Source organism: Engystomops pustulosus, chromosome 7, assembly GCF_040894005.1.
Source record: "Engystomops pustulosus chromosome 7, aEngPut4.maternal, whole genome shotgun sequence".
Taxonomy (NCBI): domain Eukaryota; kingdom Metazoa; phylum Chordata; class Amphibia; order Anura; family Leptodactylidae; genus Engystomops; species Engystomops pustulosus.
Genome location: NC_092417.1, coordinates 181,914,970 through 181,942,906, shown reverse-complemented (window position 1 = coordinate 181,942,906; position 27,937 = coordinate 181,914,970). Strand labels below are relative to the sequence as shown.

Genomic DNA, 27,937 nt, shown 5'->3' with positions numbered 1-27,937 from the left:
TAGTGGACCCACTGGACCACCGCGAATGACGACGTAACCTGACACCTGGGAGCGGAATCTAAGTGGCACCCGGTTTTCACCAGAGCCCACCGCAAAGTGGGTTGGACTTGCTGCAGCGTGGTGCCACGAGGTCGTTCCACAGGTGAAACTTTGTCCGCGGTAGCAGCCAAGGCGAAGTACAAAGATATTAGGCAGAATCATAGTCGGGGACAGGCTGAAGCTCAGGACGGGCAGCATAGGATTGGAGTCGGGATGTAGCAATAGCAGGGCCGGATTAAGGTTGGTGGGGGCCCTTGGGCGCAAAATCTGGTGGAGGCCCCCACTAAGTGTAGCGTACACACACGTCCTCCTGCTTCCTTTCCACTATCCCAGCAGTAACACAGCTACATACAGCCGCCTCACCCCAGTAACACTGCTACATACAGCCGCCTCGCCCCCAGTAACACAGCTACATACAGCCGCTTCATCTCCAGTAACACAGCTACATACAGCCCCCTCACCCCCAGTAACACAGCTACATACAGCCGCCTCATCCCCAGTGACACAGCTACATACAGCCGCCTCGCCCCCAGTAACACAGCTACACACAGCCGCCTCATCCCCCAGTAACACAGCTACATACAGCCGCCTCGCCCCAGTAACACAGCTACATACAGCCGCCTCACCCCCAGTAACACCGCTACATACAGCCGCCTCACCCCCAGTAACACAGCTACATACACCCGCCTCTCCAGTAACACAGCTACATACAGCTGCCTCGCCCCCAGTAACACAGCTACATACATCCGCCTCACCCCCAGTAACACAGCTACATACAGCTGCTTCGCCCCCAGTAACACAGCTACATACAGCCGCCTCACCCCCAGTAACACAGCTACATACACCCGCCTCTCCAGTAACACAGCTACATACAGCTGCCTCGCCCCCAGTAACACAGCTACATACAGCTGCCTCGCCCGCAGTAACACAGCTACATACAGCCCCCTCACCCCCAGTAACACAGCTACATACAGCCCCCTCACCCCCAGTAACACAGCTACATACAGCCGCCTCATCCCCAGTAACACAGCTACATACAGCCGCCTCACCCCAGTAACACAGCTACATACAGCCGCCTCATCCCCAGTAACACAGCTACATACAGCTGCCTCGCCCCCAGTAACACAGCTACATACAGCCCCCTCGCCCCCAGTAACACTGCTACATACAGCCGCCTCATCCCCAGTAACACTGCTACATACAGCCGCCTCATCCCCAGTAACACAGCTACATACAGCCGCCTCGCCCCCAGTAACACCGCTACATACAGCCGCCTCATCCCCCAGTAACACAGCTACATACAGCCGCCTCACCCCTAGTAACACAGCTACATACAGCCGCCTCGCCCCCAAGTAACTAAGCTACATACAGCCGCCTCATCCCCAGTAACACAGCTACATACAGCTGTCTCGCCCCCAGTAACACAGCTACATACATCCGCCTCACCCCCAGTAACACAGCTACATACAGCCGCCTCATCCCCAGTAACACCGCTACATACAGCCGCCTCGTCCCCAGTAACACCGCTACATACAGCCGCCTCGTCCCCAGTAACACAGCTACATACAGCCGCCTCATCCCTAGTAACACAGCTACATACAGCCGCCTCGCCCCCAGTAACACAGCTACATACAGCCGCCTCATCCCTAGTAACACAGCTACATACAGCCGCCTCGCCCCCAGTAACACAGCTACATACAGCCGCCTCATCCCCAGTAACACAGCTACATACAGCCGCCTCGCCCCCAGTAACACCGCTACATACAGCCGCCTCATCCCCCAGTAACACAGCTACATACAGCCGCCTCACCCCTAGTAACACAGCTACATACAGCCGCCTCGCCCCCAAGTAACTAAGCTACATACAGCCGCCTCATCCCCAGTAACACAGCTACATACAGCTGTCTCGCCCCCAGTAACACAGCTACATACATCCGCCTCACCCCCAGTAACACAGCTACATACAGCCGCCTCATCCCCAGTAACACTGCTACATACAGCCGCCTCATCCCCAGTAACACAGCTACATACAGCCGCCTCGCCCCCAGTAACACCGCTACATACAGCCGCCTCATCCCCCAGTAACACAGCTACATACAGCCGCCTCACCCCTAGTAACACAGCTACATACAGCCGCCTCGCCCCCAAGTAACTAAGCTACATACAGCCGCCTCATCCCCAGTAACACAGCTACATACAGCTGTCTCGCCCCCAGTAACACAGCTACATACAGCCGCCTCGTCCCCAGTAACACCGCTACATACAGCCGCCTCGTCCCCAGTAACACCGCTACATACAGCCGCCTCGTCCCCAGTAACACAGCTACATACAGCCGCCTCATCCCTAGTAACACAGCTACATACAGCCGCCTCGCCCCCAGTAACACAGCTACATACAGCCGCCTCATCCCTAGTAACACAGCTACATACAGCCGCCTCGCCCCCAGTAACACAGCTACATACAGCCGCCTCATCCCCAGTAACACAGCTACATACAGCCGCCTCGCCCCCAGTAACACCGCTACATACAGCCGCCTCATCCCCCAGTAACACAGCTACATACAGCCGCCTCACCCCTAGTAACACAGCTACATACAGCCGCCTCGCCCCCAAGTAATTAAGCTACATACAGCCGCCTCATCCCCAGTAACACAGCTACATACAGCTGTCTCGCCCCCAGTAACACAGCTACATACATCCGCCTCACCCCCAGTAACACAGCTACATACAGCCGCCTCATCCCCAGTAACACCGCTACATACAGCCGCCTCGTCCCCAGTAACACCGCTACATACAGCCGCCTCGTCCCTAGTAACACCGCTACATACAGCCGCCTCGTCCCCAGTAACACAGCTACATACAGCCGCCTCATCCCTAGTAACACAGCTACATACAGCCGCCTCGCCCCCAGTAACACAGCTACATACAGCCGCCTCATCCCTAGTAACACAGCTACATACAGCCGCCTCGCCCCCAGTAACACAGCTACATACAGCCGCCTCATCCCTAGTAACACAGCTACATACAGCCGCCTCGCCCCCAGTAACACAGCTACATACAGCCGCCTCATCCCTAGTAACACAGCTACATACAGCCGCCTCGCCCCCAGTAACACCGCTACATACAGCGGCGACAGCACAAAGCATATATATATGTATATATATATATAGAGTATATACATACATTCCAAATACACAGTATATACAAAAACCACATCATTCACATATATATAAATGTACACACATATATGTGTGTATATACACAGTAGATGCATAAATACACAGTATATACATATATATACACAGTAGATGCATAAATACACAGTATATACATATATATACACAGTAGATGCATAAATACACAGTATATACATATATATACACAGTAGATGCATAAATACACAGTATATACATATATATACACAGTAGATGCATAAATACACAGTATATACATATATATACACATATACACACACAGAAAAACACATATGTATATACTTACCTGTTAGGGTTGACCGGGTGCCTGTTTGTTCGGGCGGGGGGTCTTGCCAGTGCTCGTTCGCCAGGGGGGGGGAAGTCGGTCGGTTGTTGCTTATTCGGCCGGGAAGGAAGGGGGGGTCGGGGTTGGCGGGTGCATGTTTCGTGCGGGGGACGGGGACGGGGGGGGGGGGCGGGGGGGGGTGAACGAGCGGAGCGGGGGGTGGTGAGCGAGCTGAGCGGGGAGCAAGGGGTGGTGAGCGAGCTGAGCGGGGGGTGGTGAGCGAGCGGAGCGGGGGGTGGTGAGCGAGCGGAGCGGGGAGCGGGGGGTGGTGAGCGAGCGGGGAGCGGGGGGTGGTGAGCGAGAGGAGCGGGGGTTGTTGAGCGAGAGGAGAGCGAGCCGGGCGGGGAGCCGGGGGCGGTGTTTAGCCGGGATTGAGCGGAGCGGAGAGCGAGTGAGCGGACCAGGGGGCGGGGAGCCGGGGGCGGTGTTTAGCCGGGATTGAGCGAGCGGGGTTGCTTGTCACCTGTGCCGGAGGGGGGGAGTGGCGGGGGGCGGCTCCCCATGCAGCAGGATGAGTGGGTGGCCAGTTTATGCAGGGGCTGGATCGCCAGGGAGGCGCTCACCAATGCCCGGAGGCGGAGGGCGGCGTTCGGCTCATGAGGGGGGGCACGGGAGGTGCGATCTGGTGGGGGCCCCTAGGGGGGGCAAGATGGTGGGGGCCCCGGGGCTAGAGCCCCGGGAGCCCCGCCTATAATCCGGCCCTGAGCAATAGATCAAGGCAGGCGGAACCGGATCAGTCAGTAGAAGAAGCAAGGTCACAACAGGAATACAGAATAATAGCACGAGGCATCCAACAGGCTTTTTCTAAGGTTGTGAGGCACAAAGATCCGACAGGCTGTGCAGGGAGAGGCTGGTTTATAAGGCATTCTGGAAAATGGCAAGTGCCAATTAAAGGTGCACTGGTCCTTTAAATCTTCTGAAGCCGGGGTATGCGCGCCCTAGGAGACAGGGACGCTCGCGCATGGCCGACGGACCGGAGTCAAGAGCAGGAACATGTAAGTAACAGCCAAGGGGCACCTTGGCACAGAGAAGGGCACGGGTGAACCCGAAAAACGAGACATGGGTCGCGGGAGCACCCATGACGCCCATGACACTGCTTATACGTTGAAGATGAACAATACTATTTTTTTGTAGATACTGATAATGGAGATTTTTTTTCTCAATCATACAGATTAGTTACGGAGCTACAGACATATTGCTCAGTGATAGAAGTCTCTTCTCTTCTGTTTTCCGGACTGTCCCCAATGACTACACAACTTATTCCATCATAGCTAATTTTTTGAGTTACTTTGGATGGACCTGGGTTGGAGTCATAGCCTCTGATGATGACGCTAGTGAAAAAGAAACCAAATTACTGACGGATCTTCTCACCAGTTATGGGATCTGTGTGGCCTTTGTCCTAAAATGTCAACTTCGGAGAAACCTGCTAAGTTTTGATATTGAAAGAAATATTGAGATGATAAAGAAGTCCTCTGCCCGGATCATTATAACCTGTGGGACCTTTTCTTTAGTAATGCAATATTTATTTATTAAATTGGAACATGTGATGCATGACCGGACCCTCATCCTGAATCCCACCTTCTCTAGTCATATAATAAATATAAAGGGTCGACCTCAGATATTCAACCTTAGTTTTTTATTCGAACCCAAACCGGGAAAAATGCCAAACATGGAAAGTTACTTCAGAAGTTTCCATCCCTCGAGGAGTCCTAAGGACATGATCCTTGAAGATCTCTGGATTATAATACATCATTGTTCATCTGGAAAGAAGATTAAAGATAAACTGTTTGCCGAACTGTATGGAATATCATTTTATAACTGTGATGGAACAGAACAGATCGATGAAATTCTTGTAATACAATCTCATGAAAACACTTTCCAGATGTATCAGGCTGTCCAGTCCCTGGCTACTGCCTTACATGATATGTCCATCTCTCATGGCCACCAAACAGACCATCAGATGCATCATCCTACACACAAGGTGAATACATGGAGGATAGAGAAACAATGCTATACATTCAGGTTTTCTTCTACGTATCCACATATGTATCGTTATTAACCCCTTAGCAATGTCTCAGGTGCTCCTGCGACCCACATCCTTGGTCGCAGGTGCACCCGTGCCCCTCTCTGCGGCACCCACTCTCCGCAAAATAACTCTCCACACCCTTGCCCCGTCCTGGCTTCTCAGCGCGCGCATCCACGTCCCTTAGGGCACGCCAGCGCTCATAAATATAAAGGGCCAGTGCACTGCTGATTGGCACTGGCCACTACCCGGAATTAGTTAAAATTATCACCGGATAAAGTGACATATGGCCGTTATGAAAAATTGTGGTTGGTCATCAAGCTTTGTCACTAAAAATTAATAACAACCAAACTAAAACAGATTTGTATAATAACTTTATTTATTCAAAGGTTATACACAAGTTTTTAGTGTTGATGCTTTCCTAGAGACCCCCTGAGCATGACCAATAGAGAGTAATGCTGGACCCAGGTGGAGATGAGTTTTTTTAGTGTTTCACAGCCATGCATGAATGGTGGATTCTAGAATGTAATTCACACTCGCAGAACTTAACCAGATACATGTATGTGGTGGACTACAGACTTCTTATAAGGATGTTTTTGGGACCTTTTTAAAAAAATATTTATCAATTAACATCACATGGGTGGCTGCAGGCTGGTATTGTAGTACTGGTAAACTTCCAGAAACAAGGGCTTTCCCACCCCGAGTAATATCAGGCTGCTGCTTTATGGTATGTAACTGCTTTTAAAGAAAAGGTGTCAGGTTCGCTAGGGAAAATGCTGGGACTTCTGGTTCTTCTGGAGGTGCCAGCAGCGTTCTCCGAACCCCGGCGCGTATCCGCGCAAACTCCACCTCTCGTCCCGGGCAGCGGCTGCTAAGATCTCGCGCTGTCTAGGAGTTGTGTTCGGAACTGCTGGGACTTGTGGTACCTCTGCTTGGGGCCTGGTTGTTTTGCACCATGAGGGGTTAATTCCCAGAAGCTTCCAGCTCCTATCAGGTTCTGGAGGTGGGGTTCTGGCTGCATAAATTGCAGCTTCACTAGTCACCTGTGCCAGTGTTTGAAATCCCTTTCTCCACTCGCTCTCAGCATTAGGTTTGACTTGCTCTGTATCTGTATCTGTTTTGTTGTTACCTCGGCTAGTTTTTGACAGTGACTCTTTGCCTACTGATTTTGCTATTGACGTACCCTCCCGTTGTGACTCCGGCTAGTTTACCATTCTTTTGTGTTTTATGTTTGTCAGTCTGTTTGTGTTTCCCTTCCCACACTTATCCAGTGTATTTCGAGTCTTCAAGTAGTCGCCCCACGGTTTAGCGTGGGGGGGGCTATAGGAAGGGACAGAGGTTGGGGCAAGCTCAGGGCACACTATCCCCTGTCTTTTGTGTTACCCAATCTTAACAGAAACACTGGCCACACATAGGTCTGCATCCTGTATCCGTCCTGCTACATTCTCTCCTCCCATGGAGGTGTGGTCGCTCAGGTCCAGACCCTAACTCAGCTTGTTCAGGATCTAGCTTCCCGTCTCCAAATTCAGGAATCTATGCAGGTTCCACGGCAGACATCACTGCAGGATCCACTGCCACCCACGCCTGAACCTAAGGTTCCTCTCCCTGACTTGTTTTTGTGACCGTAAGAAATTTTTTTCATTTCGGGAGGGCTGTAAACTTTATTTTTCTTTACGTCCTCGTTCATCGGGCACAGAGATTCCAAGGGGTGGGCGTGGTAATTTCCCTGTTGCGTGGGGATCCGCAAAATTGGGCCTTTTCTCTCCCACCTGACTCTCCATCCCGTTATTCTCTTGACGCTTTTTTTTCTGCTTTAGGCCAGATTTATGACGAACCTGACCGCCGAGCACTGGCAGTTTCCCACCTTAGATCTCTGTGTCAGGGAAAACGGACAGCAGAAGATTATTGTGCCCAGTGCAGACAGTATGTGACTGACTCGCAATGGAATGACTGCGCCCTAAAAGACCAATTTATGTCCGGACTGTCAGACCGAGTACAGGACTTAGTCTTAGCTTATGCCGAGCCTCAGACATTAGATGATGCTATGACTCTGGTCATCCGAGTTGATCGTCGCCTAAGATCCAGGCGATCACCTCGGGTGTTCTCTGACTGTCAGCCAGCGGCCAGTCTGTCTCCAGGTAGTCCAGAATTGGAATCCATGGAGCTGGATAGCATCTCTCCTGCACAGCGGAAACAACAACGACTGAGACGTCATCTTTGTTTCTACTGTGGAAGTCCTGATCATCAGGTCAACACCTGTTCCAAGAGGCAGCAGCAGGAAAACTTCCGCTCCTAAGCAGTAGTCGGGGGGACTGCTTAGGAGCTCAGGTACGCCCAATTGTGTCTAGAATGTATTTACCTTGTACGGTTAAGTTTCAGTCTGTTTCCTGCACTGGTCGCGCCTTTTTGGATTCAGGTGCTGCAACTAATTTAATCGATTATAATTTTGTCTCTCAGTTTTGCATGTCATTGATTCCATTGTCCACTCCTATCCAGATGTCGGGTGCGGATTTGACCCCTCTACAGGCAGGGTTGATTAAATTCCGAACCCCGCAGATAAAGCTTATGGTTGAAGCTATGCATGAAGAATGGTGTTCTTTCCTAGTTATGGAAAACTTGTCTGAAAATGTCATTCTTGGACTACCCTGGCTCCGGATCCATAATCCGGTAATTAATTGGGAAACTCTGGAGCTGGTTCACTGGGGTCCTCACTGTAAGGATCACCTAACCAGAGTTTCATTATGTACAGTAGTGGCGGAAGATCAGAGTCTTCCAGGTTTTCTCTCTGATTACTCAGATGTGTTTTCAAAACCCTTGTCCCAAGTCCTTCCTCCTCACAGGGAGTTTGATTGTAAAATTGACCTTCTTCCTGATGCTAGATTGCCAAAGGGTCGTATATATAACCTGTCAGTACCAGAACGGGAGGCACTGAAGAGTTATATTGATGAGAGTTTGGCAATCGGACATATCCGTCCCTCTGAGTCGCCCACTGGGGCCGGCCTTTTTTGTTGAGAAAAAAGATGGTGGTTTACGGCCGTGTATTGATTATCGAGAATTAAATAAGATAACGGTAAAAAACTCAGGTCCTCTCCCCTTGATCCCGGATCTCTTAAATCAGGTTTCTGGGGCCCAAGTTTTCTCTAAATTAGATCTCAGAGGGGCTTATAACCTGATTCGGATTCGAGAAGGGGATCAGTGGAAAACCGCATTTAATACACCTTTGGGACACTTTGAATACCTGGTTATGCACTTTGGTTTGAGTAATGCCCCAGCGTTTTTCAAGGGTTTATGAACTCCATCTTTCATGATTACATCGGTGTGTTTATGGTGGTGTATCTAGATGATATCTTGATTTTCTCTCCTGATATGGTTTCTCACCAGCAACATCTCCGCCAAGTACTTACCAGGTTGCGCAAAAACCACCTCTTCGCTAAGCTGGAAAAGTGTGTTTTTTGCGTCCAGAAGGTTTCCTTCTTAGATTATGTTGTGACTCCCTCTGATGTACAGATGGATCCGAGTAAGGTTCAGGCGCTCACGGACTGGGTTCGGCCTACCAATCTTAAGGCCCTACAACGATTTTTAGGTTTCGCTAACTATTATCGGAACTTTATAAAGAACTTTTCCGTGATCGCCAAACCCCTCACGGATCTAACCCGTAAGGGTGCTGATCCGAACAATTGGTCCCCTGCCGCTTGCTCAGCGTTTGAAACTTTAAAAGCGGCATTCTCGTCAGCCCCAGTTTTGGTTCAACCTGACCTCTCTCTACCGTTTGTTGTGGAGGTTGATGCCTCCGAGGTAGGAGTAGGTGCAGTGTTGTCTCAGGGGTCCTCCGCTCTCACCAGACTTAGGCCCTGTGCATATTTCTCTAGAAAGTTTTCTTCTTGTGAGAGGAATTATGATATTGGTAATCGAGAGCTCCTTGCCATTAAGTGGGCATTTGAAGTCTGGCGGCACTTTTTGGAGGGAGCTCTTCATCCGATAACTGTGCTCACGGATCATAAGAACTTAGTATATTTGGATACTGCTAAGCGCTTGAACTCACGTCAGGCTAGGTGGGCCTTGTTTTTCTCTCGCTTTAATTTTGTGGTCACCTACCGACCTGGGTCAAAAAATGTGAAGGCTGATGCCTTGTCCCGTAGCTTCGGGACTCCTGAGCTTCCAGAGGCTACGGACAGTAATATTTTGTCTCCAGGGGTTGTGCTGGCAGCTGTCTCCTCCCACCTCTCCACTCAAATTTTAGCAGGACAAAGATCTGCACCTAAAGACCTTCCGGAAGGCAAATTATTTGTTCCTCTTTCTTGTTGTTTGAGAGTGTTGGAGGAGACGCATTGCTCGGTATTGGCAGGTCATCCGGGAATGCAGAGTACCTTGGATCTCTTAAAGAGAAGTTACTGGTGGCCTCACATGACTAATGATGTGCACGCATTTGTCCAAGACTGTCAGGTCTGCGCAAGGAAAGACTCCCAGGAGACGTCCTGAGGGGCCTCTTCTTCCGCTTCCAGTTCCCACCAGGCCGTGGTCTAAAGTGTCTATGGACTTTGTCACTGATCTGCCAGCATCTCAAGGCTGTTCAGTGGTTTGGGTGGTAGTGGACCGTTTCTCTAAGATGGGACACTTTGTTCCATTAAAAAAGTTACCTTCAGCTGAAGAATTAGCTGAATTGTTTATACAGAATATTGTACGCCTCCATGGTATACCAGATGATATTGTGTCAGATAGGGGCGTACAATTTGTTTCCAAATTTTGGCAAGCATTTTGTTCTAGACTGGAAGTTAATTTGTTGTTCTCGTCGGCGTTTCACCCTGAGTCTAATGGTCAGTCCGAGAGAATGAATCAGGAGATGATTCAATATCTGCGACTCTTTGTCTCGGACAGTCAGGACCAGTGGGTGAAATTCCTTCCATTGGCAGAATTTGCTATTAATAACCACTGTAGTTCGTCCACACAGGTATCTCCGTTTTTCTGCAATTATGGTTTTCATCCTCGTTTCTCTTTTTCATCTGTGCCTGTCTCTAATATTCCTTGAGCGGAAGCTATTACATCCAAGTTGCACTCGCTCTGGTCACAAGTTCGAGAGAATATTCAGAGGGCACAAAATTCTATGGTCCAACAAACTGAAAGAAGGCGCACTAACTCCGATACGTTTGTGGTGGGGGATAAAGTGTGGTTATCCACGAAAAACCTTAAATTGAAGGTCCCCTCTTTGAAGTTTGCGCCCAGGTTTGTGGGTCCGTTTGTTGTTACTCATATTGTTAACCCGGTTTCCTTCAAGATTACACTTTCAGCAGGGTGGCGGGTTCATAACACCTTCCATAAAAGTCTTCTGAAGCGGTATGTTGAGCCTGTTTTGCCTCTTTCTGACCCTCCTCCATCTATTGTGGAGGGGAATCTGGAATTCGAGGTGGAAAAAGTTATGAATTCCAGATGGGTAGGTAACTCCCTGCAGTACCTGGTCCATTGGAAAGGTTTTGGTCCTGAGGATAGGTCTTGGGTTCCGGCTAGAGATGTTCATGCTCCACGGTTACTCAGGTTATTCCATCAGGCCAACCCTCAGAAGCCATCTTTAAGATCTAGGGGTCCGAAGGCCCCCCGTCAGGGGGGGGGTACTGTCAGGTTCGCTAGGGAAAATGCTGGGACTTCTGGTTCTTCTGGAGGTGCCAGCAGCGTTCTCCGAACCCCGGCGCGTATCTGCGCAAACTCCACCTCTCGTCCCGGGCAGCGGCTGCTAAGATCTCTCGCTGTCTAGGAGTTGTGTTCGGAACTGCTGGGACTTGTGGTACCTCTGCTTGGTGCCTGGTTGTTTTGCACCATGAGGGGTTAATTCCCAGAAGCTTCCAGCTCCTATCAGGTCTTTTGTGTTTTATGTTTGTCAGTCTGTTTGTGTTTCCCTTCCCACACTTATCCAGTGTATTTCGAGTCTTCAAGTAGTCGCCCCACAGTTTAGCGTGGGGGGGCTATAGGAAGGGACAGAGGTTGGGGCAAGCTCAGGGCACACTATCCCCTGTCTTTTGTGTTACCCAATCTTAACAAAAGGGGGTCAAAATCTTGAAGTGCCCCCATTTTCTTAATCAGCAAGCCACAATTAACCAGCAGAACCCTGACATTATATGGGTGGGAAAACCAACTAAACCTAAACCCACTTAGCCTAAGTTACTGATTCCCTAACAGTATTGGCCATTGTCCCCGTCAGCCCTGGTTTTGGCCTGTGTCATGCACTGCTGGGGCTCTCTTTATATACATGAATCATGGAATCCAGTCACACTGATTCTAGTTGCTTACAGTAATTTTATTTTACTAGTGCAAAGATTGTGTGTAACGTTTCGGTCAATCCCTGACCTTTGTCAGACACTGAAATATAGTAGCATAATACATCGGTGAGTATATGTCACATTGAAAGGGGTTGTGAGCAATAATAATAGAAAAAGAGGTGTAATACAAACTATATACATATGTACAGAAATACAAAAAGTTTTTTGTATGGTAACATGCAAATGCAAGGTCCTGAAAAACAGGTAGGGAAATGCAAAATAAAATAAAAGCATGGTGATACAAATTATATGCATGGTAATGCAAAATATATGCATCAGAGGTAGGGTAGCCGTTGTGCCAGAATATCGCTAGGAACGTTTCACTGATGACTATGAATGAGTAAAAGAGTCCAAAGGTGAAAGCTGGCTAATGGTACAACAGTCCTGTGAAAAAAAGAATATATGAGAGAATATGAGACTCACCATTTCATAGTGGGAGGAATATATGTAGCTGCTGTGCAGACTGCTGGCGCTGGAGGAATTGGCGGGCGAACCGCTCTGTATGGAGGAAGCGCTCGAATTGGTGTGTATCAGGTGGATTTTTAAATGTAATATGTGATGGCGCGTCATTGCGCGGGAACTTCCGGTCTAGACCGGAAGTGCGTCATCGTATGCGTTCCACCTGGAGATCGTGGTGGAACGCATGAAAAACTTGGAGCATGCGCTGTGGATAACGTGAAGAGGGTATATATGGGAGATGTGGGAGATCAGCTTATGAAAAATTGCTGGTAGGGGCACAAAATAGAAAATAGAAGAAAATTAAGGAATGGCATGTGTAAGGTTATGGTGAGCATAACCAGCAATGTGGAGCAATATTGTTCAAATAAAAACAAAAATAAGATTTTGCCAATCGTGCATTGGTATAGGTAATATTGTATAGGAGTTTGGCAATTATGCATTAGTGTAGTAGAAATTGTACATGAGTACTAAAATATGTAATTTAGTTATCAAAATACGAATACAGTGAAAAAAATAAATGAAAAATAAACAGGAATATAACAATTATACATATTGCATAAATGATGCAAATTATACAATACCATGTCGCTGGTAACAGTCTAGAAAAACTTTTTTTCAACGTCTCTGAAAAGAAATTAGAATAGTGGCATGTTAATCGAGGTTAGCAGAAACTTTGTATGTTATAGTCCCTATTGAGTCCTTTGGGTGATAATGTCTCTAGGGTGTGAATCCAGAAAGATTCACGTTTCTTGAGAATTGTCACTCGGTCCCCGTTGCGTCTCGGGGTCCCTACTTGTTCAATTATTTGAAATTTGAGCTGATTAATTGAATGGTTGGCCTCCAGAAAGTGACCTGGTACCGGTAAAAGGGTGTTCTTGAGTCTAACAGTGGATTTATGTTTAGAAATTCTTTCTTTAATGGGTAGAGTTGTTTCACCTACGTATGCTAATCCGCAGGGACATTTGATTAGGTAAATTACAAAATCGGAGTTGCATGTAAAGAAATCTCGTATTGGATAGCGTTTGCCGGTTTGTGGATGCGAGAATGAGTCGCCCTTTTGTATGTTATTGCATTGGGCGCATCTGAGGCATGGGAATGTGCCCTTTTTCTGAGTTCTCAGGAAAAGTTGCTTTGGTAATCTGGTGTCTGAACCTATATCTGCTTTGACTAGCCTGTCTAGGTTGTCAGGGCGTTTAAAGCATGGTAAAAAAGGTTCTTTGAATTCCTGAATGTTGGGATGTCCTTTTAGTAAGATTGGCCAGTGTTTGCGTATTATCTTGTGGATTTTAAATGAGAACGGATGATATGTATGCACAAATGGTATCCGTTTGGTGGAGGTCTTATTTGGTCTGGGGGATTTTCTTTTGTATTTTGATAGTGTATTGGAGGGATAACCTCTTTGGGAGAATTTCTGTTGCATTTTCTCCAGCCTGGTGGTAAGGACCTCGGGTTTACTGACTATTCTTTCTAGTCTCTTGTATTGGGAAATGGGAAGTGAATTCTTTGTGGCTGTGGGGTGACAGCTAGTAAAATGGAGGAGATTATTGCGGTCTGTGGGCTTAGTGTAGAGGTCTGACCACAATGACCCATCAGGTTCCTTAATGATCAAGGTATCGAGGAAATTAATTTGGTGTTCGTCACTATGTAAGGTAAATTGTAATTCTGGCCATATAGAATTAAGGTCACTTAGAAATTCTTGTAGGGAATCCAATGAGCCTCCCCATATGCAAAACACGTCATCAATATAGCGTTTCCAAATGCGGCAGTGGGTTGCAAAAAGTTGGTTAGAGTATATGTATGTTTCTTCAAAAAATGACATGTACGTGTTTGCATATGGGGGTGCAACATTGGACCCCATAGCTGTGCCCTGGCGTTGAATATAGAAGGAGTCTTGAAACATGAAGTGGTTCTCAGTGAGAACGATTTCTAGTAGTTCCAGGCATAGGTTGATGATGTCAGTTGGGTATGAGGTTTGTTTGAGTAGTTCATGGACTGCTCTAATGCCTTTGTCATGGGCTATGGAAGTGTAAAGGCTGTTTACATCAAGGGTGACTAAAAGGTCTGTGGGGTTGGTTTTATTGATATTCCTAATGAGATCTAGAAAAGTGTTCGTATCAAGAAGAAAAGATTTGGTTGAGTGTACTAGTGGGGTGAGGATCTTTTCAAGAAAAATGGATAGTGGTGATAGTATGGAATCAGTGGACGCCACTATGGGTCGTCCTGGTGGTTTATTAAGATTTTTATGGATTTTCGGCAGGGTGTAGATCACCGGGGTAATAGGTGTTTTTTTAGTCAAGAAGGTTTGGGTTTGGAGGTCTATAGTGCCTAGCGAGAGATATTTGTCCAAGGTGTTTTTTATTCTCTGGGTAATCCTGGTAGTGGGATTTCTTGTTAATTTTTCGTAGATATTGGTGTCATTGAGTTGTGAAACAATCTCTTGGATGTAATCTGTTTTGTTTTGGATTACTATAGCTCCGCCTTTGTCGGCGGGTTTTATGATTATGTCTTTTGATGTGAGAAGATTCGATAGGGCTAGTCTGTCTGTACTGGTCATATTGTTTGGTGCATGTAGTAGGCCTGAATCAATGTTATGTCTGAGTTGTGTGATCTCTCTGTCAACTAGGTTTATGAAGGTTTCGACACTATGTGATTCTCTTGGTGGCATATATTGACTTTTGTTTTTTAATCCTAGTGATGGTAGGCTTATGGGTGATCTAGGTACTCTGTCCTGAGGACTGGAATTTTCAAAGTGTGTTTTCAGGCGTATGTTCCTGTAAAATCTCTGTATATCCATCTCTAAGTCAAAAGTATTAAACGTATATGAGGGACAGAATGACAGACCTTTTTGTAGTAATGATATTTCAGCTGGACTAATTATTTTAGAAGAAATGTTAACAACTAATGGGGTTTCCCTACCTGGGACCGAGTTGTCATCGTTGCCATGTTGTCTCTTGTGTTGCCCCCTCCGCGTCTTCCTCTTGTGTGGCGTCCTCGTGTTGTTCCTAAAAAAGAAGAAGGTTGGGTATGGTCTTGAGGTTCTCCCTCGATGCTTGAGGCTGAGGAGTTGGCTGAGGATCTGTAGTTTCTTCGCTGGAAATGTGTTTGAAAGTTGTCCTGCCATCTGTAGACCCGATCGTTGATGTAGTCTTCTGCGTCTCTAAAAAACTTCTTTCTTTTCTTGTTTTCTGTTTCTTTTTTGAAGGTATCTAAATAGTTATTGACTCTTGTTTTAAGAGCAGAAAAATCTTCGGAAGGGAGAGTGGTTTGTAGCTGTGATTCTATGTTTTTGACTTTCTCTTCTAGATTTATGATCTCTTTATGTAGGAAATCAATGGTTAGGGTTATTAGATCCAAAGAACACTTGTTAAGAATCTGTTCAAAACGGGAACAATATTCTTTGTTTTCTTTAAAGAAAGTGGGTCGTAGTGGGACTCGTAATCCCCTTGGAATTCTCTGAACTCGTAGGTACTCCGAGAGTGTAGCGCAATGCAGTTGGGAGTTGAGTAGCTGTTTTGAGGATCGTTCGAGATCTCTGGATTTGAAGTCGTTGGTCGGAATTTGTAGGAAATCTGTTGGTAGTTGTGTCTGGGCTAGTATGCCAGCTGCCTCTTCTTGGTTGTATGAAAATGTCGGCAATGACATGATAGGTGGGTGCTGGTAGTCGTACGGGTATTCCACTTGTTGTCTAGGAGTCGTACCGCACACCAATGGTGTAATTACTTCAGGTGCTCTGGATAGGGTCCCAATCCCATATAGAAATGAATCATGGAATCCAGTCACACTGATTCTAGTTGCTTACAGTAATTTTATTTTACTAGTGCAAAGATTGTGTGTAACGTTTCGGTCAATCCCTGACCTTCGTCAGACACTGAAATATAGTAGCATAATACATCGGTGAGTATATGTCACATTGAAAGGGGTTGTGAGCAATAATAATAGAAAAAGAGGTGTAATACAAACTATATACAGAGACCAGTGGTGATGGGAGACACAACTGCCACTGGTAAAAAAAATATAGAAGCCCAACGACCCCTTGACCATGAAGGCAGTGGGAGAGATTTGTTATATGCCGCCACTTCATGCCCCTCTCCGGTGCCACTTGATACATCGGGAGGCTCCGACCTCCTCATAGATCCGGTGTCTGAGCTGCGCAGCACCCAATTTACATGTAGGGGGCATACAGGGGAAAATAATAACAAAGCCTGGGGGTCCCTGAGGAGTTCCAATCACTTCAGGGCTTCTATGTGGTAAATGCAGCTCTGGTTCTGCATTCAAGTCACGTAAAACTTTACTCACATCTGGGGAACTGAAATCTAGAAATATTTTTACTGATATCACCTGTTATATTCATCTTTAACCCCTTAAGGACGCAGCCTGTTTGCAGGTTAAGGCTCGCAACTTTTTTTTGAAATTTGACCAGTGTCTCTTCCTGTGGTAATAACTTTTGAACGCTGTTACTTATCAAAGCGATTCTGAGATTGTTTTTTCCCCACATGTTGTACTTCATTTAAGTGGTAAATTTTGGCTGATAAGTTTTGCGTTTATTTACAAAAAAAGGAAAAAAATGATGAATTTTTAGAAAAATTTGCCATTTTCGAAATTCAAAATCACCGCGTTTTCAGGCAGATAGATTTACCACCTAAATAACTTGCAGAATAACATTTCCCATTTGTCTACTTTACATTTTCATAATTTTTGAAATATTTGGATAATTTATTTTGACGTCACGCGGCCTACAAATCGAATAGCGATTTTCCGTATTTTCGGAATTGACTATTTTGGGGATAAATACTGTTTGAAATCAAACTATCAGAAACAGCATTTACAAAGATTGTTAACCCCTTGAGATCTTCATAGTAATTGAATCAAAATGGCGGTGAAATTTAGAATGGTCAAATTTTGTCGGTTATAAGTTCATTTAGCCCTAAAATTTACACATTTCCAAAAGATAAAAAGAGAAAACTCACCATAAAATTTGTTCTACAATTTCTCCTGAGTACAAAGACCCCCCACATGTGGCTGTGACTTGTGTTATGGGGGCACAGCAAGGCGCAGAAGGGAAGGAGCACCCTGCAGCTGCCAGGATTTTAGTTTTCTGGTTGCCCCCTTTTGAAGGCTATAAAATTTTCGCTTTTCCGTTATTTGGGTCATGTGACGGCATTTTTTTTGCGGGACGAGATGCTTTTTCCAGTGTTGCCATTTTGGGGTTGGTATCACCTATTGTTGAAAATTTTCGAACTTTTTTTGAGGTCATGAGTAGAAAAGCATCAATTCTGTACTGGATTTTTTACTTTTTTTTTTTTTCGTGTTCACCGTATATCCTAATAATCCTGTTATCTTTATTCTATGGGTCGATACGATTACGGGGATACCAGACATGAATATTTTTTCTTATGTTTTACTAAATTTGCCAAATAAAACCCTAATGTGGGGAAAAATCTATCATTTTTGCATCGCTGTCTTCCAAGTGGCATAACATTGTTACGTTTTTGGCTACAGAGCTGGTCGATGGCTTGTTTTTTGCGGGACATGTTGTTCTTTGCAACAATATCATTCTGGAGTACATATGTTTTGTTGATCACTTTTTATTGCATTTTTAGTGGGATATAATAGGTAAAAATCATAATTTTTGGCGGGTTTTTAACGTTTTTTTTTTACGGCGTTCATCATATGGGTTCAATAGTTATTTAGTTTTATTCTATGGATTGTTACGGACGCGGTGATACTATATATGTGGGGTTTGTGTTATGATTTAGACTTTTTTGAGCGTTATATGTCTCTTTATGTGTTTTTGGGCTTATGGGCATTTTTAGTGATTTATAAAGTAATTTTTTATTGAAAAACATTTTTTTTAACTTTTTTTTACATGATCCACCATGGAATATGAACAAGCAATCATCTGATTGCTTGTTCTTGATAATACTCTGCAATACTAATGTATTGCAGGGTATTATCAGTGCCAGCCTATGCAGATGCATAGGCTGACACTTTGCCTTTAAGATGACGTCACAGACGCCATCTTAAAGGTAAGCCCTCCAGGCTTCTCTGGGGTCCCGATCGGACCCCAGAAGTGCCAAAACAGCGATCGGCCCCCCCGAAAACGGTGCGGGGGCCGATCGTGGGGTAAAGACCCCCAGAAGGCATGTTAAATGCCGCGGTCGCGTTGACCGCGGCATTTAACGGGTTAAACACCCGCGATCGGAGCCCACTCCGACTGCGGGTGATAGCCGGGGATGTCAACGGTAGATTACCGTTGAAATCCCGCGGCTAACGATGCTGGTTCGGCTGCTATACAGCGCTGAACCGGCATCGTCTCTGCGCAGTAGCTATTCGCGGGACTCAGCGCAGTACAGCTACGGCGCAGAGCGCTAAGGAGTTAATATTCATCAATTTTAATGTTTTTCAATTATTATCTGTTAAGATTTTGTAATTTGCCGGATCTGAAATACCCTCCATGTCTTTATAGGGGATGCGGAAATATTTACAGGCAATGATGTGTTCAGATGAATCTAGAATAGAACACAAATGTTTCACCGACAAAGGAGACAAAGACTCCACCTACATGATTAGGAACGCAATCTACCACAATGCTAATACATTTGCTCTGAAGTCTGTGGGGTCGTACAGACGAAGCTCAGGGGGCGGATTGGAATTTTGGATTTATGCACAAGAAATTGTATGGAAACATAATGAAGAAGAAGTGAGTTTTACATATATCTCGTAATATTATGTCATCGACCAGGATACGGCATCATGACCAGAGATGAGCGATTCTATTTGTTGGCTCTGCTTTGTTTCAGATGAATATTTTAACCCCTTTCTGCTAATCCTCTTTTTCCAGTTTAAGTTTTCCGCTTTTCGCTTCCACCTATAAAAGAACATAAGTTTTAGATTTTTCTGTGTACAGAGCTGTATGAGGTTTGCTTCATGTGTGTCATGGGTGCGCCCGCGACCCACAACTCACGACCCATGCTCCTCTGTGTGCCCCTGGTCCCCAGCCATCGCTCTCATATCTCCACGATCTAGTGCTGGCTCTGGCAGGCCGATAATTGATACTGCCTGGCTGCCAATTCTGATGAATTCTCAGCCCCTTCCTGTCTTCCCTGCTGGATCTTTGTGCCTCACAGCCTGGAAAGCAGATGATAAGGAGTCTGTTTCCACAACGCGTTTTCACAAAGCGAAAAAGTCAGTGTTATATACCAGTCTGCTGGAAGATAACATGACATAAGAGTTCGCTTACCTGTCACAAACGAGGAAGAATCCTCTTCCTTGAGGAAATCCAGTCAGCGCTATGGGATAGTTCGCTCGAACTACTTATATGATCCATCCAGGCTCCCGTAGCTCTGGTCCTAATACCATCCCGATACCTACATCCAAAAGCGGCTCTTCAGAGTCACTATAGAGACCATGGTTTGACCTCCTGAGGCACCTGTAGATGTAGTCCAGATACCCAGACACATGGGAATAAGAGTCTTTACACAGTAAGGTGTACATATATAAAATACCTTGATTTTTTAATGATACTTTGGTAATATGTGTATATAACACTTTTATGTCTTTGATGCATTTTATGGTTATTTGTTTATATATTGTCATGTAAAAACTCACATACGCTGTAAGTTAAGAAAAAACTGGGAGACCGTTCTTCACTTCCGGTCATTTTCGGTAACGGGACTCCGATCACTATAAAATTAATGGCACCAAGATCATCTGTTTATGAACCAGAGGAAGCGCTTAGCCCAAGTGCGAAACACGTTGTTCTATTTTAATTATTTTACTTTATTTTACGTTCAATTAAATAAATAGTTTTTACTGCTTTTTACTCCAAATGAAACTTCACTTTTATCCGTAGGCTTAATACTATCATGGAGATAACACATTTCGTAGATATTTTTAAAACTAAAACCCTTTGCATGAAAAAAGTTGTCAATTTTAGCGGGATGAGTTGGCGTTTCCATTGCTACCATTTTGAGTAGTTTACGACCTTTTAATCACTTTTTATTCAAAGTTTCACGTTTTTCATAATGGTCGTGTAGTTCTGTAAACAGTAAAGCCCAAGACCCTGCTTTTATACAAACAGAATTTTAATTTGAAAACAGATAAATTCACTATTTTGCAATATGTGTGTAACGTTTCGACCTAGTGGTCTTTGTCAGAAACAGGGAGCAGTGGTAAAAGTACGAGTAGCCTCATTTGTTTGTACAAAGACCACTAGGTCGAAATGTTACACACATATTGCAGAAAAGATAACAGGTAATTTATCAAATAAAAATTCTGTTTGCACTAAAGGAGGGCTTGGGTTTTACTTTTCACATTTTATAGGAGTGGGTATCGGAGCCGTCCAGCAACCACCCTACTGATATGCGGCTGCACCTCTTTTAGGGCGGGTATTTCTGTAAAGGGAAGTCAAGTGATGTAGAATTAGATTAAAAAGTTGTGTATAGTTTTGTAGTAGCATCTATGGTGGGAAAACAAATTTCACTATATGTGATATTTAGGAGTAGAGAGTGTTCTAATAGCCTGTGGAATGGATACAATCATATCCGGACACTGTCAGAGCTTGCAGAGATGTAATTATACTGCTAATAGTATCACTCAGTTACCATTTAAGTGTATAATTTTAAGAGAGTTTCAGAGGAGCAGAAGAATACAAAATTTGTTACATACTGACTTGTACTCTGGTGACGGCCCTTATAGGTTTCTGACCCAGAAGTGGTTGAAAGGACTTAATTTGAGATAACAATTATCTCTGGTTTTGCGATATCTGTGAGGGCACATTCACACGGCCGCCTGGGAGGGATGTATATGCGACTGTAAATTTGCGGCCCCATAGATGGTAATGGCTGCCCGATTGTGGTATGGTGCACCGTTCCGCGCCATTCCATAGGGAAAAGATAGGGCATGCTTTATCTTTTCCCGTGTGTGCGGCCGTGCGGCTGTCTCCCCTCCACCTCTCTAGCGCACAACAGCCGGGCGGGCATACCGCTGAATGTATCCTAACAGTATGGTTCAGGAATAACAGTGCTGACCTCTTGGGTGTTTGGTCTACTAGTCACAATGAATCATCCTACTCAATAGCTAGAAAGTTTCAGAGCAGCAACAGGAGGGTATTGGAGTGAATTTTACTTAGAGGTCTGGTGACCAGAATAGAAGGAATGGTATGAATACATTGGGAGAGATTCATCAAGCTGCCTAAGAGTAAGAATGTGCTTAGTTCCAACCAATCCCTTTCAGGTTTTGTGTTTGGGTGGGTGAACCCAAATGCTCACATCCAGTGGTAACACCCTAATCGATGATTGCACCTATAATGGGTGTTACCCTTTACCCTGCTACCAGCAAGGTCACTGCCGTTTCTCTAGGATTGCCGCTTCCCATGATGTTATCAGGGAGTGTTAACAGCCGTGATCGGTGTTGCAGTTGTTACTGGCAGGAGTGAGGCTGAATTTTTAACCCAAACTTCTGGCTGAAGTCCTGGGGACCCAAACCTACAATGTTCAGCATGGACTGGAACATTGCAGGTCTGCTCATCCCTAATGACTACTATGTAAAACCTTGGGATACTCCTATAACAAACATAGACATGAGTAATTTGAGCTACGACACTGAAATCTTTAGTTTTTTCTGCAGATCCCCAGGTCTCGATGTTCTCCGAGCTGTTTACCTGGACAGAGGAAAGTGCCGTCTTCTAGTATCCACCTGTGCTGTCATGACTGTGCCCCATGTTCAGAAGGAGAAATCTCTAATACTTCAGGTAGATTTCATTGGATGTTTTATAGTCAGGTTGGATTTGGCTTCTGGGGGATAAAGTTGCATCATTGTAGAGTGTGAACTTGTCGGTAGATGACCAAACCAGAGAATCCAAGGAAACTAGGAAAAAAATAGGAAAAATAACCAAATACACCCAAATTGGAAAACAAATCAGAGTAAAATTATTGAACAATCCATTGTCAGTACAGAAAAGGTAAATTACCAGATGGTCCAATAACCAAAGATAGAGGACTCCAGCGAGTCAGAATGCCAATCACAGGCAAATATTCAGGTTTATATATTAATAATTCATGAGACGGGAGAAATGGCTGCTGTATAATAGAAGAAACTAAGAAGTAAGGAAAAAAAAAGATTTCTTCTATCATGAGCAGGAGCATTATGGTTATTTTTAACAAGATAAAAATCCTATTTGTAAACTTTGGCTAATCACTGGTGTGATCAGGGCCGGCGTCATTGCTGGGTATACCTGGGCAAATGCCAGGGCCCAGAGCTGCTGGGGGGGCCAATATACTGAATCCATAGGGGCTTTATATAAAATAACCAAACAAACTAGGGAATTTTCTCGGGAACAGGAGACTATTTTACCTTCAGAATTTTTTGTGTTGCCACATGAGTTCACTGCAAAGGCACCCACTGAGGCTCTGTCACCCAGGGGTCTACTGAAACCTGGAGCCCACCCTGGATGTGATAACAAGGCAATTGACCTGAAAGAGACTTTTGGCCACTAGAACTCCTTAAGGCAAACATGGGATAGGGTTTCCTTTAATTATTAAATAGAATCTTTCAAAGTCTGTCATCCCCTCTGATGATTAGGCCATGGCTACCTCCATCCCCTTAAAAGCCACTTACATATAAGAATTCAGGATCAAATGAAAGGCCCCGGGACTAATATATCATTCCGTTAATGCCAGTTTCCTTTAGCGAGCAAGTCCCATGAGTAAAATTGTCTACAGGGCACAAGGTGGGCCAAAGTTGGGACATCAAATCTACTATAACCTCCACACGATAACCATGGCAGGCTTTAGCTACAATCTACCACGGCCTGGATTCTTAATAATATTTCTCACCTGTCACATTTGTTGTCCGGTCACATTTTGCTCCGATAATTGGTCACCACCTGCAGCAACGGAGAATCTTGTGGAGTAAAAATGTTGTGGTAACAAATACTCATCATATTCACATTTATTATACATTTGAGCATTTTAAAAATAATAAATATGTTTTTGGTAGATGAAATTTCAGCAAATTACAAGAAAATATAACCACAAGTAATGAGAATCTCTCTGTACATTTTGTAGACAGTGAAAATTGTATGAAATGTCCAGAAGACGCCTGGTCACACGGAAACAGAACATTTTGTGTCTTGAAGGAGATTGAATATTTATCTTATACTGAGGACATTATTTCCATCGTCCTTTCCTGTTTATTAATTTTCTTTTGCATTTTGGGTATTTACATTTGTGTCATATTTGTTTTAAATCGTGAAACCCCCATAGTGAGAGCCAATAACAAGAACCTGAGCTTTGTTCTCCTGGTCTCCATCATGCTGAGCTTCCTCTGTGTCTTCTTGTTCCTCGGTCGTCCTGTGGATATAACCTGCATGTTACGTCAGATCTCTACTGGAATATTCCTCTCAGTGTCCATCTCTTCATTGTTGGCCAAGACCATCATGGTTTACATCGCCTTCAAAGCCACCAGGCCTGGAAGTGTGTGGAGAACATGGACTGGGGTGAGAGTCCCTAATTGTGTGCTCCTGATCTGCTCCTCGGTCCAGGTTGTCCTCTGTATGAGTTGGGTGACCCTCTCTCCTCCCTTCCAGGAGCTGGACACACACTCTTATAAGGAGAAGGTCGTAGTTCAGTGTAATGAAGGGTCAGATCTTTGGTTCTACTCTGTCCTTGGTTATATGGGGGTTCTGGCTGCGGTTAGTTTTATTACAGCTTTCTTAGCCAGGACATTACCGGACAGTTTTAATGAGGCCAAGTACATCACCTTCAGCATGCTGGTGTTCTGCAGTGTCTGGATCGCCATGATCCCGGCTTATCTCAGCACCAGAGGGAAATACATGGTGGCCGTGGAGATATTTGCCATCCTGACCTCTAACGCTGGACTGCTGGGATGTCTATTTCTCCCAAAATGCTATATCCTTGTATGGAAGCCTGAGCTAAATACTAGAAAACACATACTAGAGCCTAAAAGCATGATTTTACACCATTGATCCAGGTCTAACTGAAGTTACTTCATGGTGGCCGTGGAGATATTTGCCATCCTGACCTCTAACGCTGGGCTGATGGGATGTATATTCCTCCCAAAATGTTATACAATTCTGTTCAAGCCTGAACTAAATACAAGAAAACACATACTAGCATCTAAAAATACTACACGTTATGATGAATTCTGACTTTTCTTATCATAGAAGCTCATACTGTACTTTATGGATGTGGTAAATTCTTTCATACTGTACTTTATGGATGTGGTAAATTCTCTCATACGGTACTCTAATAGACTGTGGGTTTCTCTTAGAATAAATGTATAATTCATTTTGGAAACAAATCTACAACTTGTAAATCAGAGCAGAAGGATCTGACTGAACAAATCATATAATAATTTCATTGTAAAAATTGGTTACACTGGATTGTATATTAATATTCAATAAATTGTCATTAGTTGTGCCTCATTTTTCCTGAAATGTAAGCCCCGTGGTTCATAAATGTCTCCTAACTACTAATGAACGGCAAAGTTCGAGTTTGTGGTGAAATTGCGATCTGGGTTATCAGGTTTGAAGCCTATCATTATCAGATGTTCCAGCTTCAGGTTTGGCATTCCAGAAAGCACAGAAAAGTTAGTTGATATGCTGCTGATCAGCCAATCAGACAGTTTTCATCCATGCTCATACTGACCCTCAATGCACTGCTGACGAACTTTGGACTCCCCAACCGCTCCCTCATAAAGGGATGTACCAGCTCAGTGGAATTCAACTTTGCATATGCTGGAAAGGTTGTGTGATAAGCAGCAGGTAATAGTTGAATTCCAGGTACAGGACACTCAGATGAGTCAAATTAGTGATAAACAGCACTTGAGGGACTTTTGTGCTGGGCTCCAAAGCTTCCAATATGCCACCAGTAGGGTCAGTGCTTATGTCGCTATTGTCCTCTCCATCATTCCTATCAGGTCAGGTTTTCTGCTGTCCAGCAATTCACCATTGCAGATTATAGAGTGACCACCCTGCTGGATCCATGCTACAAGTATGGTAGAACACCCTTCATTCCAGCACTAGAACACAAGAGAAAAATTAGGGAGTACAAGTGAACTTTGGTGGAGGCACTAATGGTGGAGGGGTCACCAACGCAGCAGGAGCACCAGCTTCACCTCAGGAGAAAGAGTTAGCATGACCACAATTTGGAAAACCATGTTCCATTCTCCTCAGCTTCCACCACCATCGGATATGGCACATAGTACCAAAAGGCCAACCGTAACTCAAATAGTTGGAGATCTGTCACACATCACCTTGTACTGCACAATAACTTCTCCCTGATCAATTTCTGGGTCTGAAAATTTGACACATGGCCAGTAGATGCCCTCTATGCCATGTCTATGCTATGTCACCACCACATTTGATTTTGGTTCAGGACCCAGACTTCCAGCTGAACTTTTACTGAACACGAACCTTATTAAAGTCAATGAGGACCCTGATTTTAACACCCAAAGATGTCTACACTAAAACAGTGTATGATTAACCTAAAACAGTAATTCAGAGTGCCCTAATAAGAGCAGCCTCCTCTCTATTTACAATGAGAGAAGTCTCATTGACCATAACAGCAACCTTTCCCTATCTCTGTCTCCTATGTAATGGCATCTAGACACACGACCCTTCTCTTGTAATGTAAAGTCAAAGGTCCAGCCTGTACAATCACAGGTATGCCTATAGGGACATGCTTATGTTGCTAAGAGGCTGCAGGCTATGTGACTGGATGCTCAGCCGTCAATCAAGCAGCTTGGTGCTTTTTATTGAGCACAGACCAGGATCAGGAACAGTAGCACTTGGCGGACTCTAACCACATAATTACTTATTTCTTTATATTTTCCCGATCCCATTTTTGGCAGGGCAATTGCCTTTTATCAGTCACCTTTGAAGCCTTTTACTTCTTACTACCCCCAATTTACAGCCATTATAGGGTGTTACACTACGTTTCCTCATTGATTTGAATGGGTTGCAGGTTCAGGGCCAAGCTCGGGTCAAGTGAAGGAAGCTTCATTGTTTACTTCCAGTAGATAAAAATTGGTTCCTGGTTCAGGCGGTCCCCTACTTAAGGACACATGACTTACAGACAACCCATAGTTACAGACAGACCCCTCTGACCTTTGGTGAAGCTCTCTGAATGCTTTACTATAGTCCCAGGCTGCAATGTTCAGCTGTCAGGTGTCTGTAATGAAGCTTTATTGATAATCCTTGGTCCCATCACAGCAAAAAATGTTGAAACTCCAATTTTCACTGGTGCCAAAAACTTTTTTGTCTGGATCTACAATTATAAAATACAGTTTCGACTTACATACAAATTCAACTTAAGAACAAACCTACAGACCCTATCTTGTACTGCCTGTAATGTGTTGTCACACAGGTGCACAAGCTGGAGTTCATGGCCTTGGATCAAGAAGAATACAGCTTTCTAGATCTGATTGGGGTCCATGTTTCTGGGTCTGGACTCAGGTAAAGGTTCCAGATGCCGGATCTAGTTGGTTTTCAAGGTTCCGGTATAGGTTTCAGGTCAGGAAAACAGAAACAGACATTAGTACTACAAATCAAAGGAGAAAATAGAATCAATCCCCAGTGCAATGAGGATTTGATATCTAAAGTGGATATTCCTGAACACTCCCTTTACAGCTGACTGTCACTGGCGTCCATCAATCAACCCACAGCTTAAAAACCCTTAAGCTCAGAAGTAAGATGATGCAACCCAAATTTCCACAATACACTCACCCAGCTTATCCATGGGAATCACCTCTGCAAGGCAGCTGCCAATCACAGCTCCGGCAGAGAGGCCCTGGGTGTGGATCACAAGCTCAGAGCCTGCAGCCAGAATCCGTTCAGAGGAATTTTCCAATAAACTTTCTGTATCAATTCTTCACATTAGTCTAGAACTCTGCTTGCTGACTTCTTGTTGTAGAGAAACAGGAAGCTTCATTTTCTACTTCCTGTAGATAAACGCCGGTCCATGGTCATGTGATGTCACACAGGTGCACAGCCCGTTATAGCACGCAGTGTAATCAAAGCTGTGTGATACTAATGAGCCATGCACCTCTGTGACATCACATGACCATGGACCGGTGCTTATCTACAGGAAGTAAAGAATAAAGCTTCCTGCAGCAGGAAGACAGCAAGCAGAGATATAGGAACCTGGGGAGAATTGATACAGAAAACATACTGGAAAATTGTATTAATTTTCTTTAAACAAACAATATCATTTATTTACTGGCATGTGCTTAAAGTGGACGGCCCCTTTAAGTTGCATTGGAGTGGATAGCTGACACAGTTTTTCTTGCTTTTCCATTTATATGAAGACCTATTTTACTTGGTGTATTTTTTTATAATCTTAGTCTAATTTTTAATAAGTGAAGAATACATCTACCATATGAGACCTGCGTGCACATTTAGTCTACAATGTATTATAGTAGGAAGAAATCTCTATAAAATGTGTCTGCACTGGCTGAGGCTGCATTATCACCAGAATCCTGATGCTACTGCCCCTCACTATGTTACTGAGTGCTGAGACCCCGGGGTCGCTCCTTCTTACTGCGGGATG

General features: G+C 44.8%; 1 protein-coding gene across 1 annotated transcript in view; it reads left to right on the top strand.

Annotated features, from left to right (window-relative positions):
• LOC140070302 (vomeronasal type-2 receptor 26-like) overlaps nt 1-24,354 on the top strand; it is a 60,635-nt gene extending 36,281 nt beyond the window's left edge. Inside the window, exons 3-6 of the mRNA XM_072116654.1 lie at nt 4,750-5,559; nt 18,835-19,068; nt 21,996-22,119; nt 23,435-24,354. Of these exons, the coding sequence (XP_071972755.1) occupies nt 4,750-5,559; nt 18,835-19,068; nt 21,996-22,119; nt 23,435-24,354 (2,088 nt within the window). The remainder of the gene's footprint in view (nt 1-4,749; nt 5,560-18,834; nt 19,069-21,995; nt 22,120-23,434) is intronic.
• Nucleotides 24,355-27,937: the final 3,583 nt, after the last annotated feature.